The following is a 25,971-nucleotide window of genomic DNA, read 5'->3' on the forward strand; positions in this document are numbered from 1 at the left end:
CAACGCCCTGAACCTTGAAAACGGATGCCGTTACAAAAATTGTTTACTAAGGAAACCCTAATTATTTTTCAGTTTTTTACCTATCCTAGAGACGGTGTTACCTTTTTGTGAAACATATCCCCTGTATAATTTAAATGTGTTAAAAATTATTTTATACCGTTTTTTAGGTTCAACCTTGGAACTATCACGGCCTTCCCACAACAACTCCCGAACAAGAAGAACTAATGAACGAAAAATCACCGGAAAAAAAGTACCCAAATAACACAGACGAGGTTCAAGCATAAACGCTTTTTATGTAACTTTATTAGAAGATACAATAGATATGTATGTCATAGCTAATTGATTATTTCAAAGGGGTTGTTCAAGAGGTAGACAAGAGAATAACGATAATAATGTAAATAGGACGTTAGCTACTAGCGAATACATAAAATCATGTTATGCAGTAACCGAATTTTTTTTAGTTAAAGTGATATCAATGTGCGTGAGTGACGTAATATTTTTCTTAAAGTTTGTGTTTTAAATAGGGTCCAAAACGTTATAAACAATATGATTTTACATCAAAGAAACCAATTGAGTGATAATATATTTCAGCTATGATATAATAAGTATGAAGCAGTCAATAATCGATGCAGCATTTTGGCTCTGTATCGTGAAGATATCTAGATTTTTTAAGCTTCTCTGATATAGAAACAAAGATAAAAACGTACATATGAAAGTTTCAACTTACAAGCTTACCTACTTTAACAGAGCAAAATTTAGACTAACACTATTGAGATTGGGAGATTGGAAACTCTCTCAGATAATTCAACACATATTAAGGGGAGGGGGGAATTTTGAAATTTTAGATTTTTTTTATTATTTTAAATGAAAGTACATAACTTCAAAAATAAGCTTCTCTGATATAGAAACAAAGATAAAAACGTACATATGAAAGTTTCAACTTACAAGCTTACCTACTTTAACAGAAAGCAAAATTTATACTAACACTATTGAGATTGGGAGATTGGAAACTCTCTCAGATAATTCAACACATATGGGGAGGGGGGAATTTTGAAATTTTCGATTTTTTTTATTATTTTAAATGAAAGTACATAACTTCAAAAATAATCTCTGAAAATTGCAAATTGATCGCAGAAAAATTAACGGAAATACAGCATGTTAAATTAATACCCCCCACTTTCGACTCTCTATGCAACAGCTTCTTTTTCTCCCCCTTTTTTTTTGTAAATTACTCCGCAATTCAAAAACATTCCGGTGTGCATAATTTTGCATATATTTTTTTCTTTGACTTACATTTTTTTTATCAAAATTGTTTTTTTTCTGCATTTTATTGCTTTTTTTTTGTTTTACACACATTTTATCTCATTTCAAAATTATGAAAATCAAAACTTTTTGTGTAACCATTGTATTGAGCTGAAATTAAACTCACGGAATATGTGAAATTAAGATGGGTTAAGATTATAATGTAATTAATAGATTTAATACAGTTTAGAGTATAATAAATAAATAAATTATTATAGTCCAAGAGCCAGCGCTGGAAAATCTCTTTGAATTTACTAAAGCTAGATTTTTTACAGTTGATTACTGTGATTGGGTAGAGAAACATACTGCGGTCGGTCAAGCGAAACGTAGAACAGGGGTTACTGAGAGGGTATCAAAGTTGCTTTACTACAAGGTAATTAAATCCATTTACTAAGGCTGAAATTAAGTACACACATTCTAAATTAAATATAAATAAAAGTTATTATAGTCGGTCAGCTGTATGACGGGACAGAGCCGGTCGGTCGGCCCCAGTGAATGTACAGGGTTATTCACTATATTTTGACCCCCTTGTAAACTGCTTTATTTACAGAATTAGAAAAAATATAAAATACAAAAGTTATTCGATTTTTAAATTATGATTTTTTGACATATATATCGTACTAGTGACGTCATCCATTTGGGCGTGATGACGTAATCGACTATTTTTTTTAATGGGAATAGGGGTCGAGGGCTAGCTCATTTGAAAGGTTATTCAATTCCCCATTCAGGTATATAAATATTAACATGATTAATTATACAGGATGTCCAAAAAACATTTTTTTAATTAAATTAATTGTTTAATTATTAATAAAAAAAAAATTTTTAACACCCTGTATAAAAAATGATCTTAATGTTTATAGTACTGTATAGAGAATTGAATAACCTTTCAAATGAGCTAGCACACGACCCCTATTCTCATTTAAAAAATAGTCCGATTACGTCATCACGCCTAGATGGATGACGTCACTAGTACGATATATGTCAAAAAATCATAATTAAAATATCGCATAACTTTTGTATTTAACTTTTTTTAATAATCTGTAAATAAAGCAGTTTACAAGGGAGTCAAAATATAGTGAATAACCCTGTACATTCATTGGGGCCGACCGACCGGCTCTGTCCCGTCATACAGCTGACTGACTATAATAACTTTTATTTATATTTAATTTAGAATGTGTGTACTGATTTTCAGCCTTAGTAAATGGATTTAATTAACTTCGTAGAAAAGCAATTTTGATACCCTCTCAGTAACCCCTGTTCTACGTTTCGTTTGACCGACCGCAGTATGTTTCTCTACACACTCACAGTAATCAACTGTGAAAAATTTAGCTTTAATAAATTCAAAGAGATTTTTCAGCGCTGCCTATCCGTCTATTATATTTAACATTGATTGAACAGTCACCTGTTAGCATATTTACAACGAAAAATTATTCGGTACTGCTGACACCATTGACACTTCTTTGAAATAATCACATCGTTCTCGAATGAACAATGAACTAAAAAGTAACTTCATACAGTCTTGTGGCTGTGTATGAGAGCAGATGTAAAATCAAATAACATACCAAATGATTAGTTTAGGGGTTAGGGTTAGAAGAGTTTTCTCAATATATTCCCCACATACGATTGTGATAAGCTAGAGTTTACATATTATTTTTTTAGCTAACTTAAGAGTAATGGAGCAAGTACGGGCATGAATACTTATGTATACTATTTTTTTATTATATATTTTTATAGTTTTTTTACTACAAAAACACGCTTACTTCGTTAAAAATTTCTGACGTCAGAGCGTTCCCAAAACATAAGAATATGACTTTTTATCGTGGCCATGTTTACATATTCGCCATGATATACATCGAAAAGCTGGGCGTCATTACTTGTCGGAGATAGTTTTCTTTGTTTTTGTTTATTGTACAAATAATATCTATAATTCTTTATTCTAATTAATGATGTCAATCGGTTTTCATTATTTGCCGAAATATATTAATAACCAACAATATTGTCATAATGTATAATTAATAAAATACATCATTTAATATTTTACACACTTCATAACGACTTCAATCTTACACACCTCATAACGACACGGCTTCGTTGTTTCTTTTAATACAGGTATCATAATAATAATCGAATAAAAAAAATTCATTTGCCAGTTGAGATGGCAGCTACTGCGGTTATAGTTCCGGCGAAACGACTCTTCACTATAGAGCACTTTCACCTCGGCTGAGTTCCGATTCATTCCACCGCATAACTGCCGCTGGTCGGCCTCCTGCTAGCAACCGCTGGTTGAGTTCCTTTCAATTTAGTAGGGGAGAGTAGGGTAAAGTGGAATCTTCGAAATTAAATAAATTTTACAATTTTCGAAATGGAATTTTGTAAAAAAAACATATGACAGTAATGTTTAAGATCAATATGTCGAAATATAAATTAAATGGAGACAGTCAATTTTTTGTAATGCGAGGGTTTTCAGGCATTGTCTTTTTTTCACTTTGCCCCGCATGGTTGGGTAAAGTGAAATAGTCTAGAGTACGATTTGAAATCGGCCTAGCTTCTTACTTTGCGCTTCTTCCTAATGTTTTTTTCGGATTTAATCCTCCGATTTATCATAGCAACAGATATACCGTGTTGCATAGCAGCTTGATTTTGGCAAAGGATTCCCGTTTGCAAAGATCTGATTCCAGATGTCATTGACTACACAGACTATTGTTGTTAGGTCGTTTTTCGTTTATAATTTCGCATTTTACACCTGGAAATACAGATATTCCTTTTTAATGGTGGCAGTTAAGTATAATTACATGTGGGACAAAGTGAAACGATATTTCACTTTGCCCCATCTATTAACATTTCACATTGCCCCAAATGGATTTAAAAGCAAACTTGTCCAGTAAAAATTTTTAACCCTATCCTAACAATATATATTTTATATAAAAGAATGTTAAGTATGATTGCTTTTGTGTGTTGCTTTCAAAAATATGTTTAGTTAAATAAGATAAAAGAATTATCAATTACACACACCTAGAGATTTTACAAACAGTCGCCCAAGAATGTATAAATAGTGATATTTTCAATAATATCGACAAACGACCGGTACAAAATGGTCGATAAACGCGTACTACTTCTAAACATCGATTGGATTGTAAACAGTGATTACTTCCTTTGCGGAAGAATTTGAAAACGAGCTATTTCGCTTTACCCCACTATTTCACATTACCCTTCCCTCCACTACATTGATTGGAACTGATTTCATGATTCTCCTTTCTCCTCTTAAATACACTCTCGGTAGCCATCACTCCTTGGTTCCATCGGAGAGGTGGCACGTAGTGGGTTTGCGCTGGTATCGAAGCGCAAACCGGTTCTCTTCTGTTGATCTGATTAACGTCAGGCTGATGGCGTATCGTTACAATATATTTAATTGATTATACACTATGATAATATTGTTGTTAATTAATATATTTCGGCAAGTAATGATTGACACCGATTGACATCATAAATTAGAATAAAGAATTAATAATATTATAGATATTATTTGTACAGTAAACAAAAACAAAGACAAATATCTCTTACAAGTAATGATGCCTAGCTTCTCACTGTACAAGAAACATCAGAAACCTTGAATGACGTAATCGTGTTTTTGTAGTAATAAAACTATAGATTCAATTCTTTTTAGACTTGAATAATTTTTTATTTTTTATACGAGATTTTGTTTAATCACAAGACAACATAAATTTGTCGATGTCTTAAATAGTTGAGTACTTAAAGTGTGGTTTGAGTTTGAAGTAGGAATGAATTAAAATTGAATGAATTTGTACTAAAATTGTACTTTTTTGTATTGTTGGGACTGTAAATGATTTCTCTTCAAACTTGGTCAAACAATAGCAATAAACTGTGTATCTAGGCTTTAAAGTAGTAAATTGTTGCCATTATAGTACTGTTACACTTCTTTATAATTACTTTATTTAACACCAACCTGTTTACAACACCGTGAGAGAACTAAAAACTTCAAAACAGAAATAATACTGCATAGGGATTACGAACGCTCGATACGAATCGTATTCGCCATGTTTTACTGTAGCGCCTTACGGTAAAACATGGCGGATACGATTCGTATCGAGTGTTCGTAATCCCACCTCTGTTCTATGAAATGTCAAATTCCTATGTTTATACACATTTTCTGACGTTCCAGACTTCTTCTTTAGTTTATTGGCCTCCACCTACTTGGGTATTTGGCCAGCTCATCGTCGCGGAATAAGGCAAAAATTCCTTATTCACTTACAATTTGGAGTTAGTACATTGTACAATTTGATTCTTCTTCTTCTTTAGTTAACTGGCAATTTTGGTTGGTGTGGGAAACGTTGCAGACTTCACTAGACGTTCCGGGATTTTTCGATAACATCTCGAATATTCTAGAATTTTAACACTTCTTCTTTCGTCAAAGGACTTATTATATGCGAGATCAATCTTACGAAACTGTCATAACACTGCTCCTCATTTATAGTTATTCGCCTCGAATAACTGGTGTATCAGAGATTGATTGAAGACAACAAGGTGAATCAGTTCCATCGTATGGAACTAATCTCAATACGAACCACCTTGGGTTTACTGTTACCTGAAAATTGGATGCAGTAGATTAGATCGTTTATTTTTGGAAGACAGTGTAAAGTGTAGGGCCTTCCCAGTTTCGATGAAGTTTCGGACAAAGTCATTTCTTACATGAGGAATTGTATACTGGGTCACCTCTTTCGAAAGTTGTTCCGGTGAGATGCATGTCCCTTCAACTTCAAGGTGAAGCATGAACCTTTAAGAACAATAACCGTTTTTCTGCGCAGGGAGACAATCTTCAGAAAATAAGATCTTGAGGAAACTTCATATCTGTTCCGGTGATGATCATCGATGGAGGATATACATTTGCTTGACGATTAGTTTTTATCTTTCATTATCTTAAATTTTATTGATCTCAGTGCAACTGAATGAAATGTGTGCAACCTAAATGCAACTGTGATGATAAATATGTGTCTTATGTCTATTTTATTATAATAAAATATACTTTACTTAAGAATGTTAATAATATGTTTTATTGTTTATGGTTGATTGACCAAGTTCTATTTGAGAAATTAACGAGTACGTTGATTATGACAAACTTTTATTTTGCGACAAACTGTTTATCCGACAAATAATTTTAGAGTAATGCTGATTGTTTTGTACATAATAAATTAAAAATTAGAATGTGTTACAATATTTGCCCTTTTAGAATTGCTCAAATACAAAGGAGAATAGAAGAAAAATTTACGATATAAGACAATCCTTTATTAGAAATGGAGGTAAATCTCAGTGCAAGATTGAGAATGGTGCCTAGTATTATTGCGTATTAATTTTATTATTTTGTACAATGGTATACTTAGGAAACACTTATTACGTTTTAGATATATTTTTTAAGTCGTTAACTTAGTATTATTTAAAAATTTGTAACCTGTAGATTTCCTATAACACTACACAACTTGTCACTAGTCACTTGTCAGTGCTATCGATATTCCTACTGTTTGTGTTTTATATTAAACATAAATGTAATGTGCAGTTCAAATAAAATGGTAAACGTGTAAATAAAATAAATCTTTGTTTCTTTATGAAAAATATCAACATAATGTGCACTTTTTTTATTAGTATTATTTTTTTATAACCATCGGTGGTTTTTAGGATTAGGATTCTTCATCGCCAGGCAAAGAGATTCACGTTCAAATTCCATCGTGGTGAAAATTTTAAAATTTAAATAATAACTAAAAAAAGGCTCAACTTTTAAAACGACTAAAAAATACTAAAAGAAGAAAGAGACAGTATGGGAGCATCCATAAACTACGTCGTAAAAAATTTGAACTTTTTAATACCCCCCTCCGTCGTAATTCGTCGTTTAGAGACGACCGCCTCTATGTCGACGTCGTCGTTGCAACTCACGACCCCCCTTTCATTGATTTAAAAAAAATCAATATTATTTCTGTTTTTTTTAATCAAATATGAGGGGGTAGGCGTAAAATCTTGGTCCAATGCTATTTAAATGCATTAATTTTTTTCGAATCCTGAGAAAACTAATACCTAAATATATTTGAAAAATTTAAACGCAGAATAAAATATTACATTATTACCGAGGGTTGAAAGTCCTCTAGAATAAACAAAAGGTTTCTTTTGAATGAAATATTTAAAATGAAAAATCAGAAAAAATTTTCCCTTTTTTTTTCACCCCTGTAACTTATTAAAATAAACATTATAGATGTTTTCAGGAACTTTTGGCCCTCGGCAATAATGTAGTCTTTAAATCTGCGTTTAAATTTTTCAAAAATCTTTATTAGTTTTCTTAGTATTCGAAAAAAAAATGAATGCATTTAAATAGCATTGGACCAAGATTTAGCGGGGTATGCTTTCTTAACTGCATCCTATAAATCTTTATATTTATTTTGTTTTGATTTCGATGCCATTTCTTCTAAAGTATAAATACGACTTAACTAAATAGAAAACAATATTTTATTTCTATTCGTTCTTTCAGAACTGTTGTTTCTACTGTGAGCAAATAAATGAACTAACAATTTAATATTTTTTTGCTTCCAGACGTTGTTCTGTTGATTGTTTAAACCCAAAGAACAATGTCTTATTGTTTGTTGTCCTGTACAAAAGTGCTACCTAATATTATTTTAACGCCGTGACTGATAAAAACGAAATGAAAAGAATGCGATAAAAGTATCTATAATAGAATTATTCTTTTTAATTTTAACAAAGGTATATTTATTCGTAAACGTTTTGTTTTATTTTCAATTTCATATCAAAAACTAAACGTTTTTATATGAATATCTGATACTTTAATCCTGGTAGAAGCTAGTAAAAAATTATTTTTATAGACACAATAGCGACAAATTTAAATATACCAATATATTAAACGACGTCGACTGGGCACTCATACCCCCCTCCGCCGTCGTACACCGTCTTAATAAGTAAACCCCTCCCTCCCTCTTCTCAACGACGTAGTTTATGGATGACCCCTATGGTGGTCTGAAGAATTGAAAAAAGCAAGTAAAAGTGAAGAAAAAAGTATGGAAACAGTATCTGAAAAATAAAATAAACAGGAATTACTATATAATAATTGTATAATAACTGATAGTAATGGTGAAAATGAAAGAAAAAAGATAAAAAATTAGTAACAGCAGCAAAGAGAGATAATTTGAAAAAAATCGGAGATAAAACGGAAGAAGACAGCAAAAACAAGAAATATACAAAAAAATGGAATATTAATAGCAGAAACAAAACAAACAGTTAAAAGACGGAAACAAGACTTTGAAGTTTTTAAGAACTAATTAACAGATATAAACCTATACGACATTAATGCAGAACAAAATAATATATTGGAAGATAACACAGAGGCCTCAATAAACGAGAAAGAACTAGAAGAAGCAATAAAAATGTTGAAGTATGGAATAGCTCCTGGAGTGGATAGAATAACAGCAGAGATTATAAAGAAAACCTGAAAAAATGGAGATAAATTTTACTAAAAATAATGAATAAAATATGGAATAATAACGATATCCGGGAGATTGGAAAGTGTCACCAATAGTACCCATATACAAAAAAAAAGAGAGAAAAGAATATCATAGCTTCCGATGATTGACATTTCTATACAATTAAAGTATCCGGATCGAAGGACCAAATTATGTTTGTAATTGTTGCTTAAATTGTTCTTGAAGTGGACTGTATTTTTTTATTGCTAGTTCAACGTTGTTTTTGATGTAATTTGCAAATAAAAATCAGCATGACAAATTTTGAGACTGCTTTTAATCGTGGATGACATAAGAGTAAGTTCTGTCAGGTTGACAAAATACAAAAATTGAATACATCTAAGGGTGGCGTGTGCCTAGTTACAAAGTCTAACAAATAAAACAACTAACTTAAATCTATAGTTTTTAACACCATGTGCAGCTGGTTCCAAAAAAAAAAACTGATACGACTCTTAAAGCGTATTTTGTAGAAAATTGAGCAGTGTACTTTCTTCTTCTTTTTGTTTTTGGTCTCGCTGCAAGGCGATTACCAGCACGATTTATAGGGGATCTTGATGTAGTCTGGCTCTAAGCCATGTCAAAATCGCTGACTATGTTCTTGTAAAAAGCTTTTGATGAGGTGTGATATTTTGAAGGATGAATACTTATTATTTACATACTGTTACTGTCACTGCCAAATCTTAAAATTTGTCAGATAACTTCAACTTCAAAAATGGCTGTTTGTTTGTTTATTTTATTATTTGTCTGTCATAATAAATATAATATAATGTCAGACCAATCATACACTGCTCAAAATGATCAAATCTTACTAAGAGTCGTATCAGTTTTTTTAGGAACCAGCTGTACGTCTATAAAATTCTTGAAAAAATAATAAAAAAACACAAATTTCTTCTTTTTCAAACTTGTTCTTGTATAATTTTTTTTTGTTGAGCGATATCTTTCGAGTACTAGGCGAAAAAAATGCAAAAAGCAAAAATTTTTTATTTTTTTTAGATTTCGTTAAATAAAAAATTAAGCACACGGTTTGCGACTGGTGCATGTAGTGATTATTGATAGAAGGTACATCTGGAAGTGATTCCAACAAAAAATAGACTCCTATGCAAATTGTCAAGCCTAAAACAAATCCTGCCTGGACTAATAGTAATAGTAACATTGTTTCTCAGCGAAGAATATTATTTTGACAAGTGATTAGTATAATATTCAGCAAAAATAGATTTTGTATATAAAATTAGAATAGTCCTTTAATGGTTACCAATAACAATAATAGTAAGAATAAATAAAAATTTATGTTTGTAAAATTCCAGACAATTAATTACGACATAGGTACTTAATTTTTAAAAATAAAATGATACAAAGGCTGTTTTAAGGCTTTTTTTAAGTTCGCAATTAAAAACTTGGTCTTTTTTATTTTTATGTTACTCCCTTCTATCAACCATTAGTTATGAGACGTGTTTTATTTTCTCTAGAATATTTTTTATTTTGAGGACGAAATTAAGTTTAATAAACTTAATTTTAAAGTAAAATTGTGGCTTATTCCCAACAGAAATAGTAAATTCTTGGTCTCTTCAGTTCTACACTTTGTTTAAAAACTAAGAATTAAATTTTTTTATTTAAACCTGAAAATATCACTAAATTATTCCATTTTATGTCTAAATTTGCTTTCCTACAACGTGTATCCTCAAAATGAAGCATTTTTGCGTTTCTTCTATTCAATTTCAGTTAAATGTTTCAGCCAAATGTTAAGCTGTAACACATATTCTTAGCTTTCCATCTTCTTAGTTCAAGCGCGACTCTTGGTAGTAAGATCTTTGTACCATACCTTGTTATATTCATTAAACTCTAAAAAGTCTTGTAGCCTCAACGAAGATCAACAATTATTTCCTTATTGGTAGTTCTAGGATCTCTTCTGGTTCAATCCTCAGTTGACCAGTGAATTTTTGCCTCATATCACTTAGCACATGGAGTGGCTCTCCACTTTTTCTGATGATTAGTGATTGCCAACAATCTGCTCGTTCATTCTCTCATGACGCGTCACCCATATTAAAAACACTTATTATCAAAGTAAGTTATCAATCGAAGTAGTACAGAAAACGACAATAAAATATCGTTCCCGTACCACCAGATTGACAACAGGTGGAATACTTTCTTTGGTTACACCTTCTGAGATTTTCCAAATTTATAAATCATACAGGATGCCGAGGAAATTAAAATGAGAGAATTTTAAATAATTCACAACTCATCTGCTCAGCGTGGTAAAAGTTCCAACAAGAAAAATTCCTTAATACTCCTACAAAAGAGTAAATGAAATAAAAATGTATAAACATTGGGCCCAAAGTGTGATGCCTGAAAAAGTCGGAGAAAAGAGGGTATGGGACTACCTATGAGGGGGAAAATACTCCGAAACCGGTATAGACTCTTCCTGCACTCTCCGATTTAACCAGAGCATTATGCAGCCGCTGCATTTTCGTGTTGCAAAGAAATTGAAAATTTTTGTACATTTTTAATTCATGTACTCTTTTGTAGAAGTATTAAGGAATCTTTCTTGTTGGAACTTTTTCCACGCAGAGCAGATGAGTTGTGAATTATTTAAAATTCTCTCATTTTAATTTCCTCGGCATCCTGTATGATTTATAAATTTTGAAAATCTCAGGAGGTGTAACCAAAGAAAGTATTCCACCTGTTGTCAATCTGGTGGTATGGGAACGATATTTTATTGTCGTTTTCTGTACTACTTCGATTGATAACTTACTTTGCTTTTCGGTAGATGGCCCTAGTGCATCCGTGACATTTCTTTCTTTGCAATTCGGAAAGGCCCAAAGTGTGATACCTTGAAAAGTCGGAGAGAAGAGGATATGGGACTACTGATGAGGGGGAAAAGACCTCCGAAACCGGTATAGACTCTTCCTGCACTCTCCGATTTAACCAGAGCATTATGCAGCTGCTGCATTTTCATGTTGCAAAGAAATTGAAAATGTTTATACACACTTATATCCAGGGAGGTAGTGTCAAATTTGACCGGAGCATTTTAGCATGGCTGCTTTCTTTTTATTTAGTTAGGTATTCCAAAGCTTATTAACAAATGATGTGTCAGCTGGCCCAAAACCGGGGATTTTAGACAAGAAAAGGTAAAATATGAAACTTGATGGAAAAACGCTACAACTTATGTTAAATATTTATCTACGTGACTTACAACTCTTAATAGCCTTGCTGACTTCTCTCCTAGCTTTCACACAGGCAATCCGGGTTTAAATCCTGGCGTTGAAAATTTTTTTGTTTTTAAAATTGACATTTTATTTTGAAAAATAATTATTTTTATAATACCACTTTTGTATTATTTATACGAGACAATATAAAAAAATCTGTATGTCTTTTATAGAATTATGCATAGAACTTATGAATTAGAACTATGCATTTGATCATAAATATTATGACTGACCTTAATAAGCAAAGTTGTTGTAAATGAACCCCTGAAGCTTCCTGAGTTAGTACGACCAATCTAAGTGAAAAAGGGGGTTGCCCTCCCCACCCCCTCCCGACATTTTTTTTATTTTTTGGACAAACTGTTTTTTCTTAAGAGGAAACAGTAGCGATAATATTTTTTCGAGATATTTGGCACACGTATTCGTAATATAATAAATAATTTGAAAAATATATTAATATGTGAAAATTACTCTGTAATTAAATACAATATTAAAAAAAACGAGCCTGTACCGCCATGAAGAAGAACAAAAAAATACACTTTCTTCAAATAAACTTTTTTATCCAATGCCTAGATTTTGTGTCATTTTGGAACTACTAATATTTTTTATTTCATTAGTAGTTCCAAAATGACACAAAATCCAGGCATCGGATAAAAAAGTTTATTTGAAGAAAATGTATTTTTTTGTTCTTCTTGATGGCGGTACAGGCTCGTTTTTTGAATATTGTATTTAATTACAGAGTAATTTCTACATATTAATATATTTTTCAAATTGGGCTCTGTACCGCCATTCTTTATAATATTACGAATGCGTGTGCCAAATATCTCGAAAAAATATTCAAAATTACAGCCGCAATCTTGGAACGCGTTTTGGCTACCTGTTGATCGCTACTGTATCACCTTAATGTAATATGATGTAGAACCAAAAGATACATACAACCCTAATTTTTAACTTTTCTATCACCAACCCCCATTTTTTAATAGCAATCTAAATATTTCCCTGTTCTCTATAATAGGTATATAAAAATGGATGTTTGTCTGTATGAGGAGCGATCAATCAAAACGCAATAAATTCTGTTTTTTAGAATTTGAGTTAAATTAATATTAAATAGCTTTGTCATGAAATATATCCAGTGGTTACAGCCAATTCCTTCCAAACGCAATATATCCAATAGAAAATAGCTATCGAAAGTGTGCAAATCAATCAAAACACAATAAATCCAGTATTCCGCTGAATAACGCCCTTATTATAAAAATAATTATTTTTCAAAATAAAATGTCAATTTTAAAAACAAAAAAAAAATCAACGCCAGGATTTGAACCCGGATTGCCTGAGTGAAAGCTAGGAGAGAAGTCAGCAAGGCTATTAAGAATTGTAAGTCACGTAGATAAATATTTGACATAAGTTGTAGCGTTTTTCCATCAAGTTCCATATTTTACCTTTTCTTGTCTAAAATCCCCGGTTTTGGGCCAGCTGACACATCATTTGTTAATAAGCTTTGGAATACCTAACTAAATAAAAAGAAAGCAGCCATGCTAAAATGCTCTGGTCAAATTTGACACTACCTCCCTGGCTATTATTATCTTTCGCCAGGTTTTTGAGGAGATCTTTGTAGTTCTTCACCAGTTATGATTTTACGAGTGGGTCCTTTACTGCGAAAATAGCTGCTTGGATATCTGTATAAAGTTCTTTGAGTCTCCATCCATGATTTCATCAATGCAGGCAACCAAAGCAAAAACTTTAGCCTGGAACATGGTTGTCTATTGACCTAGGTTGTAAGATTTATTATACATAATTACATGTCTGCCCAAAGACTCCTGATCCAGTATCATACAAACAGGGCAGTTTTAGATCTATCACTGTACCATAATAGGTCCAGACGTCACAACGTATTGGTTATATTTGATAAAATGAGAGAAAATTGCTGTCGTTGACAAAACATAACCTAAAAAACATTCCCGCCCATAGATTTATAATACTCTAGATTGCGCCTTAAGATCTTAAAATGGGTGACGGTTGCGACAGAGATAAATGAGCCTATTTGGTCGGTAGTCTCTTTTTAATTTAAGGGGAATATCGACGACATGACTATCCCACTTTATCGAGTATTATGTATTGACAGTTCGAGCGGGTGGTGACGAGAAATGGTCTTTGGTCTTCGGACGTGGATAATCGTGGTTCGAATCCCATACCAACTTTACCTTTTTTATTTTTAATTTAATCAATATTGCGTTTATTAGATATTTTTACATCTGAAAAATGGACCTAAGTAAATCTAGCAGATAATAAATGTATGTATAGTAAGTTAATATTGGAATACATAATTATTTGTGAACTGCATAGTAAAATAAAAGTCATTCGTTATTAATATAAATTCGGCCTTATTCGAATGACGTGAATAATGTTTGTAGTGCTTCTACCTTTTTAAAAAATTGTAATAATAGTTTCATAAATAAAAATAATGTCTAATTACTTATAATTGAATCGGTCATTTCAAAAACAGCAAAGTCCACAATTTTCAGAAACTAACTTTTTGAGAGGAATAGACTCCTTTAAGATAAACGTTGTGTGCAAAAACGACACCAGTCCAGTAAAAACATTAGGAACAAAACTACAATATAACTCTGAATTTTGATGTCATCCATTTCATCCATCTTTCGACTATATAGGTAGTTTTCTTTGCTCTTCTGTAAAATTAGGAATATGTGACTCGTGTCTCGTGTTGTTTTTGAAATGACCGATTCAATTAATAAATCGATGATGGTACATTATGTTGATATTAATTATTGGTAATTTGTACGAATATTTTTAACAATTACTTTATACTATTGTACCATTAACTTATTAAAAAAATAACATTGGCTTTTATATTTTTAAAAATCTATAGGTACCTACACAGTTTTTCTTATTTGTTATATATTTCTTTGCTTAGATTTATTTTAGAGATATAATAATATCTAATAAACGCAATATTGGTTAAATAAAAAATAAAAAAAGTAAAGATTGGTATGGGATTCGAACCAGGATTATCCACGTCCGAAGACAAACGACCAGTTCTCGTCGCCATCCGCTCGAACTGTCAAATCATCTAAAATACTCGTCGATAGAGTAGGATAGTGACGTCGTCGATACTCCCCTTGAATTAGAAAGAGACTACCGACCAAATAGGCTCATTTATCTCTGTCGCAACCGTCACCCATTTTAAGATCGTAAGGCGCAATCTAGAGTATAATATATCTATGTTCCCGCCAATACTAAACTTAACCTTGACAGTTTTATCCAAATTTAAATAAATGAACACAAGAGGCACCAATAAAGAAATAACGAAAATGAGACAATAAATGACAATTAGAATGTCATTCTTTGAATTAAAGTATCACTTTAGTTTTAACCAAGGTATTAGCACGGTATATAGAGGTTCCACAGTAAAATCACTCCTCTGTCGGCGCTTTGATCTCAAGAAGTAATACCGGCAGTACGCAATTGGTAATTCACCAGTGGTGGATGCGGGTTTTCCCTGTTAAAATCCATACGTTTCTATGCGACTAGCAATGCGAGAGTGGGGCAAAAGCGACTGCCAACATTGCGCAGTCGCCATGCGCGACTACAGATTTTACTTCCAATTTTTCGGAGAGTGGTTCTACTGTCCCTCTTTATACTGTGGTATTAGTCCTATCGCCAGGGGGTACAACGGCCTCCTTTATTCAGATGGATTTGTCGCAAGTTTTTTTATGCATTTTGACCCGTAGAACACGAATTTTTTGGATAACAGTTGATCCGGATGTCGATAAGATTGTTATAAACAAAGTACTTGAGGAATTACATAACAGCGATTTTTCGCAAGACAAAACATTTTTTTTTTGTATTTTTTTGGGTCATTCTAAGCAAAAAATGTTCTTACAAGTTTTTCCGTAGGACTTCGAGATAAACGCGGTTGAACTTACAAAAAATCGAAAAATTGCAATTTTTGAACCCGAATAACTTTTGATTAAAAAATAAAATAGCAATTCTGCTTACTTCATTTGAAAGTTCAAGTAAAATTAGACCGGTTTTGATTATTTGCATTGCTAAAGATTAATTTTTTATTGTTAAACAAAGCTATAAACACATAGTGCTTGAGTGATGTTTTCAATGCATCTCTCATTTAAAATCGAACGAGTAGGCGCGCCTACAAACGGCAATTTCTACGTAGCATGCATTTGCACGGGTCAAAATGCTCAAACACTATTTGTTTATAGCTTTGTTTGACAATAAAAAAATATTGTTAGCAATGCAAATAATCAAAACCGGTATAATTTGACTTGAACTTTCAAATGCGGTAAGCAGAATTGCTATTTTATTTCTTAATCAAAAGTTATTCAGGTTCAAAAATTGCAATTTTTCGATTTTTTGAAAGTTCAACCGCGTTTATCCCGAAAACTATGCATCATACGAAAGAACTTGTAAGAACATTTTTTGCTTAGAATGGCCCAAAAAATACGAAAAAATGTTTTGTTTTGCGGAAAATCGCTGTTATGTAATTCCGGATCAACTGTTACCAAAAAAATTCGTGTTTTACGGGTCAAAATACATAAAAAAACTTGGGTAAGTCCATCTGAATAAAGGAGGCCGTTGTACCCTTCCTGGCGACAGCACTATATAGTGAATTTTTAAATATTCTTCTTTCTGTGCCATGCCAGATGATCTTACATTGGCTATCAAATTGGCTGTACTCATTTTGTTGACGGCAGTTCGGAAAAGGAAAGGGAATTGAAGGATCTAGATCTCTTCAACCATTCGCTCAGGTTTCTAAGCCATGATGTTCTTCTTTGACCTGACCCTCTTCCTCTGTTTGTTTGACTTACGATATGAGAGAGAATATTTTCGTAGTATATTGTTTATAATTTTTTCTTAATGTTGACAGATGTTAAAATTACAGTGTCGTAATAATTTAAAGGAATTCCTTTTGTGATGTGCGTAAAAGCAAGTGTGTCAAGTAAAATCTGACAATTTACTTGATGCGTTATTTATTGTAATGTAAACATTTATATACACAGCCCTATATTGATGTTTTCATTATTACTATTATTATAATTAAAAGTTTATAAAAAACAGTGATTTTAGCTTTTTTGATATATGTTTCAATATTGATAAATCTCTTAGAGTTGTTCCACTTAAGTTATGATAAATATTTTTGTATTACGGGATAGTGAAAATAGACGATGTGGAGATGAATATTTACTAAAATGAAACACTAAATATCTTATCCATTGTGTAAAATTCTATGTAAGCACTGTAAATGTCTGCTTCATGGTATGTTCTGCTAGATGTTATCTACTTGTGTAAGTTATAGTTAATCAAAATGAAGTCTTAAAAAAACAATAAAATCCTTTATAAAAGGTATATATTTAAAAACCCTATAAAGGGCTACATCACAGTTTTCGATTGGTTGACCAATAATCATCAGTACTTACGTGAAGTTTACATGCTAACCACCAAGATATACTTTTTCAAAAATATGTGGGTCAAAGCCCTTTACAAGTAATCCGTCAAGGAAACATCGGTTAAAAATGCTAACCTAAGCATGATGTTTAAAATATTTCATTAATACGCCCAGGTAACATCTGAGCTATGCAGTGGCGTAACAAACTCCGTCGGGGCCCCCCCGCAGAATTTGAAATGGGGCCCCTTTTAACCCGGGAGCAGTCGCGCCGTTAGAAAAAATCCAACTTTTTATCATTTTCCGTGATAACTTAATGAAAAATTTTTCAACATAACTTTCCACTTGTAAGTGCCTCGAAAAAGATTGTAGTAATGCGTAGGATTTTTTTAAATTCTTTAATTTCATTTTTATTTTTTTTGTGGAATTTATGGCTTTGGTGGGAACCAATTAGTTTTAAAATTGTTAGAAATAGATATTTTTAACATAACAAGCAAACAAAAATATTATATAAAATTGAACTTTGTTTTAAATTCGTATTGTTAGATTTTGTTCTACACGCGACTGCTTAACATGACAGAAGTGAGCGCAGGAGCGTCATTTGAAATTTTAATAGGGGGGCAAGCATTATATATACAATACATTTATATGCAAACATAATACAAAATTGATCTATTTTTTGTAAATTTCAGTAATTTTCAGGGTCAGGGGGGCAAATGCCCCCCTGCCCCCTATCAAATGACGCCCCTGAGTGAGCGCGACTGCTCCCGCGTTAAACAATTACTAAATACGACTTATTTAACAAAAACTTTTTTGTATTAGCGTTATCATTCACTGTTCATAACAACTTACATTTCTCATCTTTATTGGTATACAGACCCATTCCAAATAAACAACTTCTTTTGTTGTTTCCTGTACAACTTACCTACAATACATTTAATAACCAGCTTTAAAAATAGTAAATGTTAAAACAATTCTTTCTTGATTTCTTATAGTGTTTTTGCGTAGCTTGGAACCTATGGGTAACTTTTTTATTACATATCTATATTACGAAAAAAAAGTTATTCTTCATAAAATGCTCTGCATGGTATAAAACTTAGTTATTAAATTTTATTGATTTTATACGAGGTATATCAAAAAATATTAATTTCGCTCAATAGTACCTACACCACCTTTATATTTTACAATATTGAAAAATTTTATTATAAAAAGTTGTTCGCAATTAAAAACTATGTTTAAATATGCAATTATATCATTCCAGTTGAAATATTGTGAATTATAAAGGTACTTAACTCTTAGAGAGAAATTCATATTTTTCGACATACCTCGTATAAAGTAGGTAAAATGTGATATATTACGATTGAATCTTCGTTTTTAGATAATGCAGAGCTTTTTATAAAGAATCTGATAAGAATTTTATTAAGAATTTTTTCGTAAAATTAAAACAATAATAAAATAGTTATTATAATTGTAATAAAATGATGTTGGTTATCGGTAATTTGAGAAATATTTGGAAAAATTAATTTTTTATTTACAAAGATGTAATTACATATTAAAATTAAAATCGTATATTGTTAAATATAAAAGTACTTTATCCTTGAGTTAAATTCCTATTTTTTGACTTACCTCGTATAAAATTGATAAGCTTTGATATCTGATGGTTTATCTGGCTTATTTTGTATCTCAGATTTAAGACCATTCAGAGCATTTCATGAAGAATAACTTTTTTCGTAAAATAGATAATAAAAATTTTTCCCATATGGTTCGAAGCCACGCAGACATACTGTATAAGTGCTCAAAAAAATTTATTTTGAATTTTCAAATTGTAATGTCTCGGGGCCCCGCGATTGTAATCGCGTTATACTGCCTTTAGGCAATATAACGCGATTAACAACCTACATTATAGCCGAAGAATGTAAGTAACATTATATGTAGTATACTTTTTATGAAAACAGAAAAGATGTTATATTGATGGTAAATATTTAGCTTAAAATAATGTGATTTCAATTTTTTTTTGTGTTGGTCAACTAACATAGCAATATGTAGGTAGGTACAGGAAACTTCAGTCATGGAGTACATTAAAATGCGTTTTCAAGTGGTTAAATATCAATTTCCCGGACTCCTTCTGCTGGGTGATTAACCCCAGACCCCCTGATAGGGGCCCCCTGATCACGTTTGCCCCGGGGCCCCAACATCGTACTTATGGCCCTGATTTAATGACATATTCGAATTCAGCATAATCAAAAAGCAAATAGAAACATTTTTGAACAAAGTAAAATGATGAATTCACCGATATCTTTTAAAATTATTTAATATAAAACAGTTTTATTGTTTAAAGAATTAATAAACAATTAGAGGCATCTGTGAGTAGAACTTTTCACTTTAAGATAAGATATAAACTAACAAAAAATGTTTTAGAAAAATATAAGTTTGTTTGATTTTTTCCGAAACCGAAACAATGTAAGTTTTTCTACATTGACTTCCCTAAAGCGTAAGTGTTATAATTTCCTTATCTTACCGCTTATCTGTTGAGAGATTGTCCAATGATTACACAAGAAAAGTCGTCAATAATTGTTAAATAAATGCGTACCAAACTGATGCAACTATAAACGTAAAACAACACAAACATAAATAACATTCAATGCAAATAACCAATATGAAATTACTGGCGATAATATTGTATCGAAATACTAAAAGTAGATAAAGAACAGCGAGAAAGAAAACCCATTTTTAGATTTAAAAATATTGTTCTTAAATTCGGCAAATTGCAATTCTAATATCTTTCAATAGTCACGTACAAAGCATTATATACCTATTAGTTATTGTCGCTGCCATAAAATTTCGGTAGGCCGGAAGGGATTAAGTTTCTAGATATTATGAGGTGATTCACTTGGCAAATACGTCTATTCATAGTTAGAAATTTTTTCGTATTTAAATTTAAACAGACAACGTAAAAATAATATAACAATAACATATTTTTACATAATATCAGATGACAAGATGGGGCCCTTAAGCGATTGGGGCCCCCCCGCAAGCTTCATGCTGCGGGGCCCTCTGTTACGCCCCTGGAGCTATGGTTTTACTTGTTCACATGGTGACAGTATGGCAGCAAGTGTCACTTGCTGATATTAAAAAAAAAGTGTCACTTGCTGCCATACTGTCACCATGTGAACAAGTAAAACCATAGCTCAGATGTTACTTGGGGCGTATTAATGAAATACATATATTTTAAACATCCATGCTAAGATAGCATTTTTAACCGATGTTTCCTTGACGGATTACTTGTAAAGGGCTTTGACCCACATATTTTTACTATATCTTGGTGGTTAGCATGTAAACTTCACGTAAGCACTGATGATGATTGGTCAACCAATCGAAAACTAGTTCTGTGATGTAGCCCTTTTTACGGCCGGTTTTACAAAGTAAAGTTAAATTGTGGTTAAGAGATAAGAGGCCGTTCAAGTATTACGTAACGCAGGTGGGGGGGGGGGGGTTCAAAAATCTTCAAAAATTGCGTTACGCAATAGTTAAACGCCCATTAGAGTGCGTTACGTAGGGGGGAGGGGGGTCAAAAATCTTCAAATATCGCGTTACGTAATACTTGAACGCTTCCTAACCAGAGGTTACCCCAAATTATGCGTTTTAGTTTCAGGTCAACGGCGAAGTATGGTTAACTCACAGAATTTTTAATCGGAGGTTGGAGTGGGTTACCGTTATGGGTATACCCAGAAGAGTAACAATTATGAAACTGAAACGCATATTTTGGGGTAATTTTGAGGTTATCTCTTAACCACAAGTTAACTTTACTTTGTGAAACTGGCCGTTAGGGATTTTAAATATATACCTTTTATAAAGGATTTAATTGTTTTTTGTATTACGTGGTATACAGCCAACTACAGGAAAACTTTTTCCTTGTGGAAGTCTTTTTACTGATAAAAAGAATGTGTGTGTACTTTTTACGCACGAAAGAACAAAAGAACACCAAAAATAAAAAAAAATATGACTTTGTCCGGATTTGAACCTGTCGATCCCTAGGCGAATGCTCTACCGATCAGCTACCACCACTTTTGTATTCAGTCGATCATTTCTAGGACATAATTACAATCACGGTGACAGATACATTAATTGAAAATAAACATTTTCAATAATACTTATTAGGAGGAAGACATAAAAATTATAATAAATATATTTACTAAAAACACTAATAATATATCCTTTTCACGCACACCTTATTTGCGTTACATAACTTAAAAGATGTAGCGACTAATACCATACTGTCGGTGTGCGCATGCGCCAGGGAATGTAAAAAATTCACCCTCGTACCTAAAGAAGTATAACTTCAACAATTCTACCTCTATCTGCAGGTGATTTTCGAGCCATCTAGGAGGCGCTCACTCGCAAAATTTGAGGATACTCTTAAATTGTTTGACTAATTGAGGACTTTTATAATTTGACGATTACCTTGTCCTTGAGTGACGACTAAATTTATGTTCTGATTTGTGTGAATTTATTACTGTTCTCAAAAAAAAAAACAATATTTATCTGAATATATTTAAAAACAGTATCTACTCCTATCTCTATATTATTATCAATGTACCAAGTGTTTCTTGCAAATTTTGGGATTTTTACCAAATCAACTAAGCTTACACGTTTTTAAACAATGGATATATGTACATATTTAGTAAGGCTTTGCCCATTATATACGTCAAGATACCTACATATTAAGAAAAACTGTTAAAATTATTTGAAATAAAATTGCTTGTGTTCAGCTTTAAACTTTAAACTGTTACTTAAACCCTAAAAATATATAATAACCATATACTTATTTAATAGGCCAAGTTTTGCATAGATTAATCCAGCGCTCACGACGCAACTGTTTTAAAACGACGATTGGAAACTAGTTGGAAACCAGCTTTAGGCGGATCGCATGGTGGGTGAATCCCCGTGCTTTTACGCTGCGGTGATAACAAGAGAGTTGTGAGTGCAATCGATTTCAGACTGTAGTTTTAAAACAGTTGCGCTGTGGATTCTGGATCTTAATGTCATCTTATATCCGTCTATTGTACTAATTAGTTGCATCTATTTTGAAATTTGTGCCAATATAATAATATTACGCCTATGAATACATTCCTGTTTAGGTAATTTTCGTAGAATTTGATAGAATGGTCCAGCCATCAGGATTTTTCATTCAAAAAATATTTAAATCAAAAATAAAACTGTTGAATATTATGAATTATAATATTATGAAGTATAACATTTAATATTTTTCCTTTCAAGATGGCTTGTAGAAGGACAAATATCAGGATATTCTTTTTCTTCCTGGACCTCGCTTTCCAAATATTTTGACTTGCAGGATAGCTTGTAAGAAAGTAGATCTATTAGATTTGTTCCAACAAGAGGTCAAACCAGTCAGAAATTGTCAGCGAAAAGTCTACTAGTGCGAGTAAAGGGGATAGCACTGATGACTTTATTAATGTTCTCCCACTGACCAACTGTTTGGTGACGACTTCCGTCTGGTTTGACTGTTTGTTGGAACAGACCTATTATTTCACATAATTTGTCTGAAGTGTTGCAGCTTTGGACATTTGCAGCGGAAGGTGGCGACATACTGCATCACATCGAAACATATACGTAAATAATTGATGGATTCGGCCGTTACTTGATGGAAGTTCATTTTGTCTAACAATAAAACACTGAAAACGTTTGTTTTCTATACTTCCACAAAATTTATTATAGCTATGTGACTACAGCTGTTTCGGCAGAGTGCCTTTCTCAAGTGATTTAGTTTACTATGGGTTTGCCTTTTTAAAGTCTTTAACTGAAGAGGTTGAGGAGTGGGGAGCTGTTTATCTCGAGTTGGTCATTCAGAATTATATCTGTATTTTTTAATTTATTAATTTCCATAGATTTTAATAAAGATAGCTTAGAACGGTAGCTAGAAACCTACCCATACTGACACAACTATACAAAATTCATCATCCCATCCTACACAACACAAATTAGCAGCTTACCATAGCGTGATACATAGACTGACAGAAATTCCCATGTCAAAAAATAACTTCGAAATAGAACTGAACATCATTAAACAAATAGCAGTAAACAGTGGCTATAACGAGAACAAACAATTAATAAAATTTTAAACCAAAAACTCCATAAGAAGCCCTGAAATTAGTCTATCCACCACCACAGAAAGAACCCAGTACCTTCTGCTCTATCACATACTGACAAGAAAACAACAAAAATAGCCAGATACATAAAAAAAGGAATAATACCAGCTTTCAGAACTATTATTTATTTTGCTCAACAGGCCATGTAGGCCCTGGGCGTGAAAAACACAATTACATTTTTTTTACTATACATATCTAAAATATACAATATTAATTTGTCTATTTAAAAAATACATCATATAAATATATACATATATATATAGCTCTCATTTTACAATTCATGACACATTCTTCTGTTACAATTTCTCTTGCGCTCTTCTTACCACTCCTCTCCATTCTTTTGGGTCTAATACCTTGTTTCTCCAGTTATCTATCTTTAATTCTTTCAAAACTAACAACTTACGCAAATATATTAAGAACAATAAGAGCCGAAAGAGAAAACAACTACAGAGTGATGTCTACAAACTAACTTGTGGTGACTGTCCAAAAACTTACATCGGTCAAACTGGCAGAACCTTTGACAAACGGATAGCAGAACACAAAAGGGCTTTCAACAATAGAAAAACAGACACTTCTACATACGCACTTCACCTTCTAGGTCATAATCATTCTTTTAACGAAGAGTTTCAAATTCTGCACATTCAAAATAAAGGCCTTAAGCTATCTTTATTAGAATCGATGGAAATTAATAAATTAAAAAATACAGATATAATTCTGAATGACCAACTCGAGATAAACAGCTCCCCACTCCTCAACCTCTTCAGTTAAAGACTTTAAAAAGGCAAACCCATAGTAAACTAAATCACTTGAGAAAGGCACTCTGCCGAAACAGTTGCAGTCACATAGCTATAATAAATTTTGTGGAAGTATAGAAAACAAACGTTTTCAGTGTTTTATTGTTAGATATACATAAATTATTACTGCACGGATCTTTTGATTGTCTGGATCATTCTATATCTTATAAGCACATTAACATTGTTGTTTCCTTAAAGATGTATTTAGCAATTGTGTAAATTAAATATTTCAAATTGAACTGCAATCGATGGAAATATCGTTCTGCACAAAAACAGCAAAGCGCAACTGGTGATGGAAGTTTCAGAGTAAATATTTTGTTTACAAAATAAAAGTATTGAAGTAGATAGAAAACTTAATATAAACAATACAAATATATTTTTTTCAAAGTAAAGTTTGGTGTTTTATTGTAGAGTTTTTGTTAATTTTCATTATCCTGTCGTATTTATATCCTTAAGGTACTAGTACACTTTAGAAGACCAAAAATTATCATTTTTTTCAAGAATTTTTTTTTCAGAACCTCTATTAAAAATGAACATAAAACTTTTTACATATTAATATATAACTCTTAGAGAGTACAAAACATATATCTTTTTCATTTATGCACGTACACTAATATTGTAGAGGGCTCAAAAGTCGAGGCCTCGAAAAATGATGGCGGACAGTTAATCTCAGGATTGGGATTTCTGAAACAAAAAAATCGTACTGCATTTGAAAAAGGAATGTGACAATTTACCACAATTTGACCAAAAAATGAAAAATAAATATTTTTTAACCATGAAAACCGGGCGATTTTTTCGCAATTTTTTTTAAAATTTCGACATAAATGAAAAAAGATATATTTTTGTATTCACTAAGAGTTAGATATTAATATGTAAAAAGTTTTATGTTCATTTTTAATAAAGGTTCTGAGAAAAAAATCTTGAAAAAATGCTTATAATACTAGTACCTTAAGAACAACCTGGTATTAGGATTAAAAATGAACACAAATAACGATAGAAGCATTAAGAGAACGAATGGAACATGGATCAACATTTCAGACAACTACAAGTAAAAGTTAAAATAAGGAATGTCACACAGATTGGGGAGAATCGCTGGGTAATAGAAACAGAAACAATAGATATATTGAAAAACAAAAGCAAGTTAAAGAACCACAATTATCGCAATTACATAACAATGACCTAACCAAAACAAGGATACCAAACTAAAAAAAGGATGCTTCACAAGAGGGTCAAAAACTATGCTAACGACATATTTTGTTGATAATATGACAATTGCCCAAAACAAATGAGAAGCGTTGAATAGCCCTATTCATGACGAGATTCTCATTAATTACTGAGTCGTGCCCTCAACTCATGGATCTTTTGATTTGATGCTCTTGTTCCATAGCATAAATGAATGCAAATAATTTTTCTAGTAATGGACTGAGTTCGGATTTATCTCTATTCCCACAAAACAATGTACACCTGAGGCAAATATAGATTAACTAGTCTTATCAACATTATCTTATCTTCCAGGCAGTATTATCAACAAAATAAGGACGATGATTTTGGTGGAAGGAA

The 25,971-nt window shown here is 32.0% G+C and overlaps 1 protein-coding gene across 6 annotated transcripts in view; it reads left to right on the plus strand.

The window, feature by feature from the left end:
* Nucleotides 1-24,803, plus strand: part of LOC114326196 (sialin) — a 192,507-nt gene extending 167,704 nt beyond the window's left edge. For all 6 annotated transcript variants that reach the window (XM_050643460.1, XM_050643459.1, XM_050643462.1 and 3 more), the window contains one exon: nucleotides 168-24,803. In XM_050643460.1, coding sequence (XP_050499417.1) covers nucleotides 168-284 — 117 coding nt within the window. In that variant the 3' untranslated portion in view covers nucleotides 285-24,803. The remainder of the gene's footprint in view (nucleotides 1-167) is intronic.
* The last annotated feature ends 1,168 nt before the right edge of the window (nucleotides 24,804-25,971 follow it).

This window comes from Diabrotica virgifera, chromosome 2 (genome assembly GCF_917563875.1).
Source record: "Diabrotica virgifera virgifera chromosome 2, PGI_DIABVI_V3a".
In the NCBI taxonomy this organism is placed as follows: domain Eukaryota; kingdom Metazoa; phylum Arthropoda; class Insecta; order Coleoptera; family Chrysomelidae; genus Diabrotica; species Diabrotica virgifera.